Below are 16,298 nucleotides of genomic sequence, written 5' to 3'. Positions count from 1 at the left end.
TACTGCCTAGGATTATGACGTCAATTGTTGTTCATTTGTCTATGTAATGTACTATTCCTTTTATTCGTTTAGCAGAGGCTTTTATCCAAAGTGCTGCACAAAGTTTCTACTAACAAGTGCTGTAAGAGCCAGAATGACGAGGTAAAACACCCGTTTTTGTTGCGAATGCATATAGTTATTACATACATTTTCAGTCTTTTACCAGCCAGAGTGGAACTATCCACTGGGCAAGGAATTGGTTCCTTGGCTGGTGGAAGGTGTTAATTGTTCTTTTTTGCCCTGCTTTTTTTTTAACAAGAGCTGAAAACTTCAAATAACTCACTAGTAAACAAAGTGGGAAAAGGTTATCAGATTAATGAATAAAGTTAAACCTTTCTAATTTGAATTGTTATGACTGCGCTTGTTTAAAGGGTTTAATGGTGTGCTTAGATGTAACTTCTCGACAGGCTCACAGCATACAGATGAATGCATCGGTGGTATGATCTGTTATTGTGTGTGTCATCATGTATCGTTTGTTTTGACCATAGGTCTGGCCTTTCTCTTAACAGGGCGTTGTGCTCTTTACTCTGACTTGACCCATTATATGAGGTGTTACCAAAACAAAGAACCGACGCAGCATCATAGTCCTGTGTCGTACACACTTGATAAGCCACAGTATGTTACAAATGTGTTCAATTTTATTCAAATTTCCTGCTGTTGGAATAAAGTGTTACCAGGATTGAGTACCCTAAAATGAAAGATGAAGAGTCTGGCACATTATTAACTGTAGATATACTGGGAGGAAAGTGAACCTTTATGTTGGGAGGTGTTTCAGCAGCAATGTGTTTACACTCACTTTTTACAGATGGATTGTTAACACAAAGCAAGTGGGTTGCCATCACAAATATAGTGCAGGTGGAAATATTTATACTTGCCCATTGGACTGAAGCCGGTCCAGAAAATAATGGATAGCCTGCATTGGGAAAACATTTAGTCGTATTGCTAATTCAAGTTAATGTGTATACTTAATGTATTTAGTACTATAAAGCTATTCTATTTGATGTATGTTGGAATGGGGGGGAAGGATATATTAATGGAAGCTGAGAAAATGAAGTATGACTCCAATCACATTTGACCAGATTTGTGATTTTTAGATATTTCTATATAAAAAAAAGGATTTCTTAGCTAAGCATCTGCCGAGGTGCTACAGCGTAAACATGACGGGTAAGTAGGACCCACTTCTGAAAGTTCGAGGCTCCCCATGCATAGTAACACATTGTGAAGGTATCTAACAACTACACTTGTAGATTTTGAAGTGGCTGCAACATTTTTTAATCATGTCTGGTGGGATGTGCATGGCAAACACATGAATGGTTTATTTATCACTTATTGTGCTAGGTGAGGGTGATAATCAGAAAACCAAGCTCTATCAGACCGACTGAAGGCTCCCAATGCGTTTCAAAAGATATTTTATATACAGTATATAATTTAATCACCCAATTGAGAGGCATCTCATTCAAGGATAGTACATAATCTCAAGCAATGATAAAAGTAAGTTTATTCATCCTTTAAACATTTACATTTGTTTTTAAATGTTACATATCCATCCTTGCAATAGTTCCTCCTATTGGGGAAAAGGTCTTGGTTGTGGTTGGTTTAGTAATCCTCCATATCATGTTTTAAGTGCCACACAATAAACTTGTAAAGGTTAGAAAACAAAACATATCGGTTTACAATACATACTTTATGGTTCTACATAACTAGGAAGATATTAATCTTTTTATAGATATATGCACAAATCTACTACCCAAAACCACATTCATTCAATAGAAGGCTAGTAGAACAGCAGTAGAACAGTAAAGACCAACCACCAGAATGGAAACTTGGTAGGGCATACGATCAGCTACCGGTGTTTGTTGTGATCGCACACAAAGGCGAGACGGACTAACATTTAACTTGCTATTGAAGCATGAGAGAATTGAGTCAAACAGTGCATTACAGTAAACAAAAATACATAAATATTGATGGTGAGCTCTGTGTTCTGGTGTTTATGTCAGGGCGTATTCCCATAGGGTTAGCGTCATGTCCATCAAATCACCATATCACCATCGTGATCTTTGGCACACCCCAAAAGGAAGGCTACACTAGGGCATAGAGCATCCATGTAGGTAAAAAAAGGGTTAAAAGGGAACATCATTTCTGCCTGATTATTTAATGGTGTCAATCTCCCTCTAGTGGATTGGATTTGATGGATTTAAAGTAGGCCTTTATACTCCAAAGGAGTAGAGATGTATTTTACTTGCAAGTATATTTACAATAATGTAAATGTAAATGTCTGGCGCAAATATAGGAAAAAAACGTTGAAGCAGTCACGAAAAGCTTCAGATTAATTGATCCTGTAAAGTTGTTACTTCGCACAAACTTATTAACAAGTTCACTCATAGCTGTTGCAACATGCATTAAACGTGGAGACCCATAATAAGTGTTATTAGCGAAACCTGTGTTTGTCATAAAATGACACTGTGAAAAAGGTCTGTAGCGCATATTTCAAGCTTCCCATTTCAGAGAACACCCTGGAACAAGGTGACTGTGTATAGTATACTTGGGGCTGATGATGGAAGCAGCCTATAAGTGTGAGCTTCTATAGAGCATTGTGTTAGAGGACCTGACATGACTCAATTGGTAATGGCAGTGGCAAATTTGATCATCACGCATCAATATTCTGCTAAGCATTGTTAAAGAAATGGCTAGAAATCTATAAAACAATTTCAGTACCAATACGAGTCAGCATTAAAACTTTATTTGTATTAAAAAAGGCAACAGACAATCTTCAAAAGAATCAGTTTTTCTTCCAATACATTGACCTGATTTTCTTTTAATGCATTTGAAAATATAAGCAATATTTCAGGGATTTTTAAACGGGGAATTCCTAAAATGTGTAGAATTTGCTCCTACCATAAGACATTATCTCCTGGGCCCAGGTTTTGGCAGTATGTTCAGCTGAAGGGCTTCAGTTCAAAAAGGGTGGATTATTGATTTGATAAATAAATATCTTCAAAATATTTGTAAATAATAATTAAAAAAAATATGAATGAATTTATGTTCTTATGCGCTCTTAGGACCCTAAATATATGCATAAACACAACCACAATTTACTGGGCAGAAATAATGAAACTTAAAAGTCGCAATGTGTAACATTTCAACTGGCTCGCAGCCTAAGATTACCTGGTCATATCTATAGTGCGTGCCGATTGATTGTTATCAATAATGTTATCAAGAAAGTCACATCGTATAAGCGATATGTTCTACAAATAATAAATGATAGCCAGCCCTTAACCTTCTTTGTTCACAAGAATCTTACCATCAACACCCTCATAACCCCTCCCACTCCCATAACCCCTCCCACTCCCATAACCCCGCCCACTTCCATAACCCCTCCCACTCCCATAACCCCTCCCACTCCCATAACCCCGCCCACTCCCATAACCCCTCCCACTCAACCAACCCAACCAGCCGAGCTACGCTAGTTTGTGTCGCATAGCCATTTAGAATTTAGAGAGGACTGTTAATTAGTTTTTTTAATTCTGAAGGTCACCCGCATACTAACTAGGAGGGGCTCAATGTTACACATTGCGACTTTAAATCCTTTCCATTTCCATATTGATTACACACATTTCTTCAATGGCTGATATCGCTAATCAACAGCGCAATAAATGCAGTCTTATCAGGTTACAGCAACACATCTTATCAGTAAAAGATTTGCGCTAATTGGCAACTTAGAAATCAATCAGGAGACAGCTACTGAATGCAAACTACAAGGCAACAATTGTAATCAGATACCAATTGGATGCCCACAATTGAGTTATAATCATTAGTTCAAGAAAACTTTCCCAGTAATTCTTAAGATCCGTTAAGACTAAATTCAATTTACAACATTGAGAACAACTAAACCTAAACTCCTTACCCATTAGATGCACTGCCTTTTATTTATGTTCATGTAACTTATCAATGTTTAAATGCATTTAGAATTTGACATTTGATTGACACAGTCAAACACCTCAATAAGGGGAGCATCATGGGTCTGAAACCCATGATGAGTGCTGCCATGGTTACCATCCACAACAGCGACCAGAGTGATCCTGAGGGGATGGGGGCGGGGCTTATCATTTCATGGTACTACACATAACCGTGGCAGGATGGGTAAACACTATAAAAGCTCCTCTGAAATGTTTCAACAACATAAGGCATTTATTGACAGGACACAGGACTGCAGCAGGGGACAGTACATAGAAAAGTGGGAGAAAAATGAACAGACACACAACCAAAGAGGTTTGGTCGAACAATGAAAAAGTAGTTACACGAAAAAAAAAAAGATTCCAGAACAACAGGATTATCTCCCAAAAACCCCCCAAAAAATATTTTGGCATTAATTTGTAATTACGTTGACTTTGTCGACACGTCAAATCAATAAAAAAAGAATACAATAAATGTGCATATGGCTTTGCATCATATGGACACAGAGTAGAGAAACTGGGCAATAAACGGTAACTGTCCAAAACCATTCCCTTCCACCCCCTCCCTCCTTCTCCTCCCATTAACTGGGATGTCTTAGGAGGGGGGGGGGTGGTGATAGTGGGGGGGGGATTCAGTGGGCTCCGCCGGGGAGCTTCTGTTTGTACATGCCGGCCAGGGCCCGGGCCGTGCTCTGGATCATCTGTCTCCGGGACATACCTGTGACGGCCTGGTGCCAGTCCGTGTGGCTGACGTTGGGCATGTTGCGCTCCATCACCTCGCCCACCGTCACCAGCAGGCCCGACCAGCGCAGGCTGTAGTCGGGCGGGGTCAGCGACTGGGCCTGGAACGATTCAGCAATGAGAAAACCTTTTTTGTTCTGTATGTTGTAGATGTTCAAGTTCAAGTTTATTATAGAGGACTTTAAAAACGTTGAATAAAGTGCTGTACTATTCAACTATCTAGTTATAAAACAAACAAATTAAAAAGCACAAAAAGGGACACACAAGACAATAATATACACTTATATGGAGTTATCGCAAGAGAACATAAATGAGTTTTTAGGAGGGATTTGAAGATGGGCACTGAAGGGGCTAGCCTGACATGAAGAGGGAGTTCGTGCCACAGTTTGGGGTCAATGACTGCAAAACCCGATCACCTCTGTTAACCACTCATCTTCTCACCTGTCTCGCTGATTTCCTCTGATGCGATTTTTTTTAACAATACAATTTGTTGCTGCTGATAACATTATGTCGTAATGATAACATTTAAGGTTAAAATGACAAGATAACGTGACCAAAGCATACAATCATTTGACTTTATTTACATGTGGAATGCAAATCCGGACATGCTTTGCATTTGATCAGAACGAACGTACGCACACACTTACGGACACAAACACACACACACAGGTCCTGATATGAGCCCAGGGTTATTACCTGCTGAACGTAGTCCAGGGCAAGAGGGGTGGCCTGGGTGAACATCTCCAAGCGCACCCCGAGACCGGGGTCCTCCAGGATCAAACAGCCAATGTCGAACCATCTGATGAGAGAGAGAGAGGAGCATAATGGCCACAGGTGAAAACACTTCCGCTACAACTGAATAATTGCATATGATCATCTGTAATCGCACAGGCACGATCACCTAAAACTTCTAGCCTCTAACTTTAACAGAGGGATGGGTCCGCTGCAGAAGAGAGGCTCCTCGTCCATATTAGATAACAGAGAACCTGAAGAAGAGTCTGGGATAGAGTTTCCGATCAGTGTCCACTGATAGTTATCCGATATGCTAAATGGTTTTATTGGTGGTTTCCATCAAGGCCGATAAGAAAAGACAATCAGCGTTCGTAAAACATTACTTTTCTATGGCTTATAAATTAGCTTCAACACTCACACACTGTTGAATATGTTAAACATAATAAATAAACAGTTGTCAATTCATGATACGTTCTCTTCTCTTAGTTTTAACTACTGGTTTTTAAGTTAGTAATATCGTTGTGCAGGAGCATTACAATCAGTGTTGCGATGCACACCGTGGCGTTTTAGTGTCCCAGAAGCTCAACCATTCTCTCTGAAATGAATTACTGAAATGCACTACGTTTACAAACTCACAAAAAAGCCGTGTGTACATACAGTCAAAGTGCGATATTTCAATGTATTGTTTATTTTATCCTATTCTCTATTCTGTTACTCACCCAACCCCATTAGCCAACCATGCCTGCATACATTGCTTATCCAATTGTATTTTTATTCAGCCTTGGCCTTGCACTTTCCATGTATATCAAGTCCACTGGCTGCAGGAACAGCAGAGTTTCCCTTAGGGGGTTAATAATACTGGCGCATGTGATCGTACTTGTCTGGGAAGAGTTCAGCGATGAAGTTCTCCACAGACACCACCGGCTGCTTCTCATGGATGACTCCCGTCCGTCGCAGGCTGTCGATGCGCTCCTGGGCCCCCTGCAGGGAGAGAGAGGGAGTGAGAGAGTGATTGAGTGAGTGAGTGAGGGAATGTTGAGTGAGTGAAATCTTTAGTTATTTCAACATAAAAGACTGAAATGGAAATGGCATGAAAGACAGAACCCAAGAGATACAGTATGTTGGGACAAACACTGGGGAACATTGTGGTTTGTAGCCCTCAGGTTTAATATCCTTTGTATCCAAAGCATTTCCAAGAATGCATGTCCAATAGTAAAACAAAATATATTAAAGATTAGATTTGATAGGATATGGTCAATGTTGTGTTTATGTAACAAAGGGATTTTTGTGAGACCGGGAGACTGAAGCACAAGCTCTACTCTTTATCAGGATCTTTTTGTAGCCAAAACACTCCTCACCACCACTTCGGGCACTTTGACAGACACAATGGAGACGCATGGCTAAATGTCTACAAAGTTGCAACTCCGGTTTCACACAGATAAGAACTCAGAAAAAGCAAAGTAACTTGGCTTTGCATTGGTCTGCTGCTTCAGTGCGGAGGATCAGAAAAGCTTAGCTTCACTTTCCATACTGAACCAGGAATTTTGCTAAGCACCGTCAGACATTTCCTGAATTTATATTCAGGCATCGACAAAGCAGAGTTATACAAAGAGACAAAACCCAAGTGAGTGACGCCGTCCGTGGTGGGGACAGGAAATAAGCAGAAAAGGATGAAAACTATTAAGCACCCAAACTGACCTTTACGCCAGCCGCATAGCCCACTGGCTGGGGGGCGATGTTGGACTGTCCCGGTTCCCCTGTGACCATAGCCATCCCAAACACCTCCTGGAAGGCTTCCCGCACCGCCTCGACCTTCACCTCCTTGTCCGAGGTCACCACGATGTCAACGTCCCCGCCAGACCCTGAAACCAGAGACGCACGCATTTAGAGATGGCTGTGAACATTGGCGCCAACACACTTGGCAACCGAAACGCAATGGATTGATGGCATTGTAATCCGCGACAGAACAGAGGTTGTGCATGTATATGATGTTTGCATTTCAATTCAGTCATGGGACCAAATCGACAGATGTCTTAATGATAAAATGTGTATCTTATCTTAAGTAAGAAGTCTATTCTCATGTTTGAGTGTATTTAATCTGCCTCGATTTTTACTGATGAGATTAAATATAAATTTGTCTTGCTGTACAAAATGAAGAATGCATACACATAATTCAAGGTGTACTCAACAATATGAATTGTGATTCAATCATTCAGCAGGTCGCTTTTATCCCAAGCAAATCCAGAGTGAAATCAGATGTCATGTAATGGAGTAGCAGGTATGGTTTCAGTATCCTGCATGATTGCAGAGAAATCATGATTTCAGCATGATTGAATGAACCCCAGTGCCTGGCACTGCCAGCCCCCCATTAAGGACTTTACATTAAGTACTTTACAGCACAAAATGTTGGATAGTATCATACCTTTGGGGAAAATGTCATATTAGTTTGTATTATATATAGAAAGATTAATACATGGTCCTGGGCCTGGCTGTGTAGAATACTGTCGGCACCAAGAGGGATGCAAAGGAAGGTGAACTTACTGATGTATGGCGCCATGCCAGGATCTAGCGTCGTTATCATGGACTCCACTGAGTGTTTAGTCCTGTCAAGTACCTGCTTCACCATAGGGTTACCGGCCACACCCTGAAAACATAAATACATAGGGGTAAGAACATGACTAATAACCGGACCATTACTGGAGCATAACATATAACTAGGATTTAAGTTGTTTGTTGCTCAGAATCCCACCGTGGAGTTGGTCATCTTGGCCATACATTACGAGCACGTTCTCATATAGCTTAGTTGAGGTTAAATTGACAGCCATTAGTGGTTAAAATGCACTGTGAAATGCACTCTGTTTTGAGCTGGCTGCGCCTTCGTATGAGCCGATTTTGATGGCTGTTTTTTTCTGATCCATAAGTGCATCTCTTCCCTGATTGGCCCAGATAATTTATCTTGCTTCTCAATCACAGGTGGCTAAAATTCCACACTTTTCAATTGTGAAAAAACTTAGTGAGTAATGTTTAGTTTCAAAATCTTGCTCTCTTCTGCCGTCTCTCTTTACAACTCCCTTATCGTTCCTACATCCTCTTTAAAACATGTGACTACTATAGAGCTATAGAAACTAAAGAATGCAGTGCGAGAGCAACACCTTATGTAAATACAGTAACCGTGACCTAATATTTATATGGGAGACTGCCCTCAACTCGGATCTTTAACTGATAAAAAAAAGTAAAATGTGAAAATCTTTATACTCACCATATCTTATTTCAATATGGATATAATGTTTTGATGTCTTTTCAAGAACAATTCAAAAATTCAAAAGAATCACAATGATTTTCAATCAACAATAAAAATAATGAACTACATCTTGTCGTTGCTTCTGTTCTCTAAAGTCATCGTGTGTGTGTCATATTCCATGCCTTAGGGCTGACCCATGGCAGTTTAAAACACTTCCACACTAATCCTAAATTGCAGCCCTTCAGGGGCATGGTTGGTATACACTCATCTCCAGGTGAACACATGGAAAACCCGGAAAAACCTCCCGGGATACTCCCAAGACATATAACATATGTCTAACTCACTATGACAGAAGAAGGAATCTACCATCTCTAGTGAACCCACCTGCCAGTGATTTGTGTTTCCTTTTCTTTCTTGCAAAAAAATGTTTCACTTGCCTTTTTTTTTTTTGAACACCCAAAAGTAAGACACCGGTGAAAGCAATAATTTTGTACTCGAACAAACCCATTTTAGTGGTATTGGAAGTGTAGTGGTATTGAAAGATCGTCAAACAGCACCCAGGACTGTTCATTGACTGTGACTCGCAGTACCTTGAAGAAACCCCAGATGCCACCGCCTGCGCCCGCATCCACGGCGACCATGGGGTCTTCGGGCTCCTCGGGGAAGGTGATTGGCGAGCCGGCGTCGATGCCTCCCGACATCAGCGGCTGCTGCATCATGGGGTTGGAGACCACTCCTACAACAACAACCGAATATTGGATACATCACTTTATTATAGATCATAAATAGTATTCTCAAAAAGGAAAGCAAGTTACAGAAAACCATTCTCACGCCTTCTTTAACATAATCATTTCTCCAATAAAAAAAACATTTCACACTGATTACATTGAAAACCCAAACATATCGCCAAAGCTTTCCCCCCCTCCCCTCTAATCTTCCTAATACCATGAATGTAGAAGACCCACCCACAGTATCATCTAACTAAAGTTTCAGTTTTGACTAATGATAAATGGTACAAATATTAGCTTTGCATAATGGAGTGCCACAAGCTACAAAGTAGCTCTCACAAATTTTAACATACACTAAAGAACGAACAATGCCATCTAGTGGCCACTGTAACGCCATGCAAGATGTGAAACCATTGTCCGTTGAAAGGCCTACACCTGCTGAATATGTTGTATTTAAGACAGTAGCTAGATCTAGAAGGCCCTTATTGCAAACAACGGGCAGGTAAGAATAAATTATTTCTCTATCCTGTTTTAAACAGGAACATTAGAGTGAATGCCCAAAATCGTTGTATTCATGCAGTGATGGCTTTGGTGTTTAATTTTAGTGTTAGGGTCATATGACATACAATAGATATAAAAATATATACACTCAAGCAAGTGGGGGTAGAGGACCGACTGTCCTCATAAAATCGAAGATTTTATGAGGAATCTTCTTGGAAAGGTCTTCTTGGAAAGGTCGATCAGCGAAGTCACAACTTTTCTCTGTTTTGGGACCTCAGTGGTGGAACGAGCTCCCTACCGATGTCAGGATCGCAGAGTCGCTCACCAGCTTCCGCAAAAGACTCAAAACTCACCTGTTCAGAGTTCACCTCGACTCTGCATAGAAACCAATGCACAGCCACCATTGAATGTTGTACGTCCTGGCACTTGTACATTGCACTTATTCAAGGTACTTCATTGTGTAGCATCTACAGTAGCTGCTATCGCTGCTTTACACGGGGAATGGGTTAGCCTAGCGATTGTAACACTTGCACTTGGTTCTATGAACGTCTTTACTGTACCGACAGCGATATATTGTTTCACTTCTTATGACAAATGTACTTATTCTAACAAACGCACTTATTGTAAGTCGCTTTGGATAAAAGCGTCTGCTAAATGCCCTAAATGTAAATGTAAATGTAAATCTTCATCTCACCTGGCATGGGTGACGGATTTGAGAAGGTGGGCATCAGCGGGGTCTGGGGCGTCCGCCCGCCGTGGCCCCGCGTGATGTCGTACCCCGCGCTCATGGAGAAGGTCGACGTGGGCGGGCCGACGGGAGGGGCCGACAGCACGGCGCCGGAGAGCGGCGGCGGGCCGCACGGAGGACCCAGGGGCGGGACGGAGGGCGGAGACAGAGGAGTGAAGGGGCCGCTGAAGGACTGGGAGGCGGCGGACGTGGGGGAGGAGGCGTAGCCGGAGGAGGACATGGAGGCCAGGGGGCTGCTGAAGGTGGCCGATGTGTACGGCGGGACGCCTGGGGCGGGAGAGGCGCCAGGAGGGGATAAGGGGGTCATGTGACCTGCGAGAGACAAAAACACACCTTCTCAGTGGTGCAGGGACATTGTACAGTAGATAACAATCGAACACATTGTTCGATTGTTTGCAGCAACTTTAATACATTTCCTATAAATTTCTCCCATTGCTTTTAATTTGACGGGGTATAAAAAACGTTTATCGGAAAACACACAATCTAAAAGATGTCAGGTTGATAAAAATATCCAGTAGGTTGGATATTACAGCAAGGGGCAGAACTGTACCACCCTCCTTTACATGACCAGCTGAGTACAAGCTGCCTGAGCGTATTCTACCCTGTTCATAGAATTCCTGAACTGAGTCACTTGCTGCCAACTAGTACAATTGCAAAAAACTTGGCTAAGTATGTGGCAACAAACCAGTCTGACAGCAGCTGTTGGCCAAGCACCCTGGCGATTTACAGACAGAAGTCTATTTGTGCTTCGTGCATAGAGTTATTTGCAGTGCTGTCGCGCAGGCTTTTCCATTCATAACACAGCCTTTGCACCTATGGAAGATGAATCTGCATACAAGTGTCCCACTGTGTAAATGTTCATTCAGGGAGAGTCAGGAAGCTTAGTCATCTTTCCCATTCTGGGCTAAATAAGTCGCCGCCTCCCTGGTTTGAACAGCTCACTGCCTTGAACAGCTAAAACAACACTATCAATGTCCCAATTATATTACTTGGGTGAAATAAGCCTACATCTGAAACGTAACTGATGACATACAATACCACAAATTGAGTTAAAACCGACCGTTTTAATTCAATTTAAAGACAAACTAAATAATAAAAAAGTTTTTCTGTATTACTTAGAATACATCCTCCCATCCTATATGGGCAGGAAACACTTGGGTCTCCCTCTTCCCTCAAAATAAAAAAGGTACTGGGTTTGATCCCCAATGCCTAACCGCTACCAGCTCATCAAACCATAACAGAATTCAATGCCAGTCACTTTGGATAAAACGTCTTCTAAATAGTAAATGTCGGATTTGCCTGGGTCATGTAATATCAGAAACAAATCTTCGGAAACTGAGCAACATGGCTACATTTCCACAATACCAACATATAATTAATGATTTCAGCCAGCCACAATACTTTTAGCAGTGCTGAAAATGCATTGAACGTAGAACTACTAGAATTTGACTGATACTATCTCAGAAACAATGTTTGAAAATCAAATGTGAGATTTGGATAAGAAAATTAACGTTACACATGGCTCTTGCAGCGTCAGAGAAACAACTCCCCCGCTGGAGTAGAGAGTGAATAAGTCAGTCACCTACCGATAGTTGGTGGAGGGAGATTGACTGGAGATGCCATGCTCAGGGAAGGTATCGGGCTGGCAGGCGGAGTAGTCTCTATGCCACTCTCTTCCATCATTTTAGTCCCCTCCTATGTCTTCAGGAACAAAATATCAAATGACGATTATAGGAGCCCTTAAATATTGATATATTTGAATGATTTAGATGTTCACGTTTAAAATCGCCGCTTTGCACAGGTCCTGCGTGGTTGGAGATTTGAACCTATAACTATTACACTAGTAGAGCTTCATTCGACGATTCACTACCAATTCTTACCTTTCATCAAAAACACCTTGCCTGTTGTTATGTAGGGTCGTTAATCAACTAGTTGTATCTGCTCTTTGCATATGGGCTGAAGGCCATATAAAACCAATTATTGAATGTATAAACAATAAGATAAAAACTTATATGTAAGATACCGGGTTCATAACTACGATGCGCCTGTATTAACCACACTCTTAACGTCGTATAACATTTCGTTGAAAGTAATCAATTATGCTAACACACTACGGTTCAACCTACAATCTATTACTTGATGAACAATGAGGATTGCTCAGTGTTCATGTGTTAATACTACAGAATGAAAACCAAGAAGCTCTCACCTGTTCGTTCAGAGAGAAACAACCAGCAGGCGTGCGTTGATGACGTGGTGTGTTGCCACGTCTGCCCCGCTGTCGTCATTTTAGTGCGGCCAGTTGCTTCACCTATCGCCTAGCAACCGTCTGCCGCTACGATGAAAACGTTATTATTTGTATAAATACATGTAGTTCTACTCATTATTATATGATTACGGGTTCTTCGTTAGAACTAATATTCTAAAAAAAAATCGGACATATCTCCAAAACGACACGGTAAACCGTTGGATAAATTGGGAGGCTTGTAGAACTTAAAACGTAAAACGAGTAAGGGATGCAAGGATTGGCCAGAATTGCCATTAGGTGGCGCTATAATCATTAATCAGGGCTTGAAGTTTTACATTTAAACAGGCCATTTCAACCAGGAAAGTGCAATATGCATGAAACTTTATATATGATGCACCATTCGTCATGATCTGACCCATATGGTCAGTAAATGTACAATTTTGTTTATAATATAGAATTTCAAAATATATCAACGAAGAATGAACAAACAGTTTCCTTTGTCACTTTATGAAATTTTATTCGAAAGCATTGACACAAACACAAACAAAATACAAAATGAGCAAATGCATCATAGATAAAAAGAAGTGGTGGTAGTGGCTATAGCATTATACATGTCTTTATCCTTATTGCTAGTAATGTGATATGTAATCCATAAGCAATCCCCCTTACTTGAGGAGAACAAGAACCAATGTGAAAATATTGGATTGTGGTGCTTGTTAATTCTTCTTACAAATACATAACAAGTAGTATATCAGTTCTTGAATCCGTGAATCAATAGTTACTCTAAGTATCAGAGTAAAACATTAGATACAAAACAAGTATCTTAAAGTATCTTCAATTCCAATTGAATAGAGAGGCAAAGTGGTGTTATTGCGCCTTATGAACAACGTCTTTGTTTATAAACATATATACATGCAAACATACGATTCCCGCTATCTGAACAAAACAGTTATTCCCATTTCAGCTGATTGTACACAAATGTCATTTGAGAGATTTACTATGAAGGAAAATGAAACATTAATTGGAATGGACTGTGGTGATTTCGCAGCCTGCATACTCACTACATATTGACAGTGCACATTACAGTGTTGTATAGCATTGGCCATGCTATACAACTAATGTACAAATAAACACTTATACCCTAAAAAGTGTTGTATGTAATGTTCACTATATAGGGAACAGGGATTAGGGAACAAGTGAGCCAATTTTAACATAGCCTAGGCCTTCATCAGAGGTCTAAGTAGAGGTGAACACAGGTGTAGCTCATTACATCTCTATTAGACCTCTCTGGCCTTTTCCCAAGGCTTGCTGATGTGCATTGATATTCTATATGCTGTTTAGTCTTCAGACCAGAGAGAGCAGACAAACCAAATCCAAGTGCACATCCACTCATCCCATCCCATTCATTTCAAGGCAGATAAAGCTAAAAAGAACCTTCAGCAGTTCTGTATGTTTGTCTACTATTTACAACTCAGCTCATGAACCATTAGTTTTCAGAAACCGGAGAAAACCATGTCCCAGTGGATCAGAAGAGAATTTGATGGTTGTGAGCTAATACAGTAGTCGAGAAGTACTGTACTCACAATCAGAATGATGGGGAGGGGTACTGTTCTAACTACTGTTAGATGTTTCCACCTGTTCTAACTATAGGCAACTATGAAAAGGCAGAGCAGTGCACATTTCACCTGTTGAACTGTATATACATCTGCCTCTGTTAACAAGGCCATAGGCTTGCTTTTTCCCAAACGGTACAACAACCACACATTTGTTTATGTCATCAGTTAACATAAGACACTGCATGATGTTCACATTTTTTACATTAATGTCAAAATCCATTCCAATATTTGGAAGTGCCTATATACATTATTTACATTTAACACCTTAATTAAAACAAATGGGGCTGTCTAATTATGCTACTTGCTATTCTAAGCTGTTGAGAATGTTTTGAAAGACATATAGAATTCATATAACATAATCACACATAAACTACAAGGAGTATGCGTGTAAAACATTTGGAGGAATTTTCAATTGTCCTACTTCTATTTTACAGAATGCCAAAGTCCAGCTCAAGCATACATTTATCAGATATGTTGAAATGGCAGTGCAATCAAAATGAGTGACTTTTTAACCAGTGTCAGCAAGCACACTTTAAATCATTGTTTTAAATATTTGTAATTGAATGTATTACTGTCTGTAAATCATTATAAAAAAGAAAAAAATGCATGTGGTATTATCGCCTTCATTTGTCAAAACCTATGGATAAAGTCAACATTTAATTAAAAATACAATAAATTCCTTAATGGCAACTGTGTCAACCCACAGTGATGCAAAGTTATTTGCACTAATATTTGGCGTTTTATTATTAACAAAAATGCCTTCCTCCCTATTTGCTGCACTATTATGTGGGGTTTGCTTTAGTGCTGTATTTGTACATAGCATTAAGGGACTAGAACGCACAAGAAAAACATACTATGGCTTGTTTAATTTAAAAACATAAATTATGAAAAATAACTAATCTAGCGTCTATAAAAGGTGCCTACGAGACAGTAAGTTAACCGGCAACCATATTGGCTACAATGTAATAAAACAATTTAATCATTAAGGCACTTTAACTGCTGATATATATTTTATGATGGTTTTACAATATCTGATAGTGTTAAATTGTTCTTATGTTTTTAACAACAAAGAAGTTCTGAAACTTAAATGCATTTACCATGCACATGGCATATTTAGGTCTAACCACTATCATAAATCACATTCTTTAAGTTTTGAAAGATGGAATATTTTACACAATTAAAATTAAGTTATTCCTCAAATATAATTGATATTGCTACATTTGGTTAAAGGTGCAGTATGTAGGATGTAAATATAAGGGCTCAGCCTAAGGTAACGAAAACACCACAATTCTTATTTTGATTGGATTATACACTAATTGAACATAGTTAGGATTTTTATATTCCATTTCTGCCAAGTCCGTTCCGCTAGATTCCCCTTATTTTACACACTGCCGCTTTAAAAATAATATTAATCAAGTACTGAAATAATTTAATGTGTATCTATTATAACCAAAGAAATTGCTCCTAATTTTGTTTTTAAAGCTGTATCTTAATACTGGAAAAACTGGCTATATATGATGTGCATACTGCCCTTTCTTTATTATTTTCTCTTAATCATATTATATAAGCAGCACACTCAAACTTAACTCATTCAACATTCATATGGTATGTCCATTTCAAACCAAAAGTCATAATCGCACACACACACACCAATGCTGTAATGAAAGAACGAGGCAAGTTTAAAGGGTGTTGCTGCAAAGTGGACCATTTGCAGAGGGACGCCTCAGCCAAACACAACCATACTTTCTGTGATA

At 39.9% G+C, this 16,298-nt stretch overlaps 1 protein-coding gene across 2 annotated transcripts; it reads right to left on the bottom strand.

The window, feature by feature from the left end:
- Positions 1-3,466: 3,466 nt before the first annotated feature.
- On the bottom strand, positions 3,467-12,930 carry prrc1 (proline-rich coiled-coil 1). Of its 2 annotated transcripts, none has more exons than XM_079734143.1 (9): positions 12,890-12,930; positions 12,270-12,384; positions 10,630-10,995; positions 9,297-9,442; positions 8,007-8,109; positions 7,164-7,327; positions 6,343-6,446; positions 5,430-5,532; positions 3,467-4,834 (listed from the first exon to the last, which is right to left on the bottom strand). In XM_079734143.1, exons 2-9 carry the CDS (start codon positions 12,364-12,366, stop codon positions 4,625-4,627), a joined length of 1,293 nt encoding a protein of 430 aa, XP_079590269.1. In that variant the 5' UTR covers positions 12,367-12,384; positions 12,890-12,930; the 3' UTR covers positions 3,467-4,624. The 2 variants fall into 2 exon arrangements, with proteins under 2 accessions (XP_079590269.1, XP_079590270.1); XM_079734144.1 differs by lacking the exon at positions 12,890-12,930 and adding an exon at positions 12,564-12,835.
- Between the last annotated feature and the right edge of the window lie 3,368 nt (positions 12,931-16,298).

This window comes from Pollachius pollachius (assembly GCF_949987615.1).
Source record: "Pollachius pollachius genome assembly, chromosome: 4".
In the NCBI taxonomy this organism is placed as follows: domain Eukaryota; kingdom Metazoa; phylum Chordata; class Actinopteri; order Gadiformes; family Gadidae; genus Pollachius; species Pollachius pollachius.
Note: the sequence above shows the minus strand (reverse complement) of the source record. Positions and strands in the feature narration are given on the sequence as shown.

Bases quoted from the DNA above. Each gene is read 5' to 3' on its own strand.
- prrc1 (XM_079734143.1), bottom strand. From the start codon at position 12,366: ATGATGGAAGAGAGTGGCATAGAGACTACTCCGCCTGCCAGCCCGATA. The intron at 8,110-9,296 runs GTACTGCGAGTC...TTATGTTTTCAG, and splicing joins GCATCTGGGGTTTCTTCAAG to GGTGTGGCCGGTAACCCTAT. The intron at 7,328-8,006 runs GTAAGTTCACCT...CTCTGGTTTCAG, and splicing joins TGGCATGGCGCCATACATCA to GGTCTGGCGGGGACGTTGAC.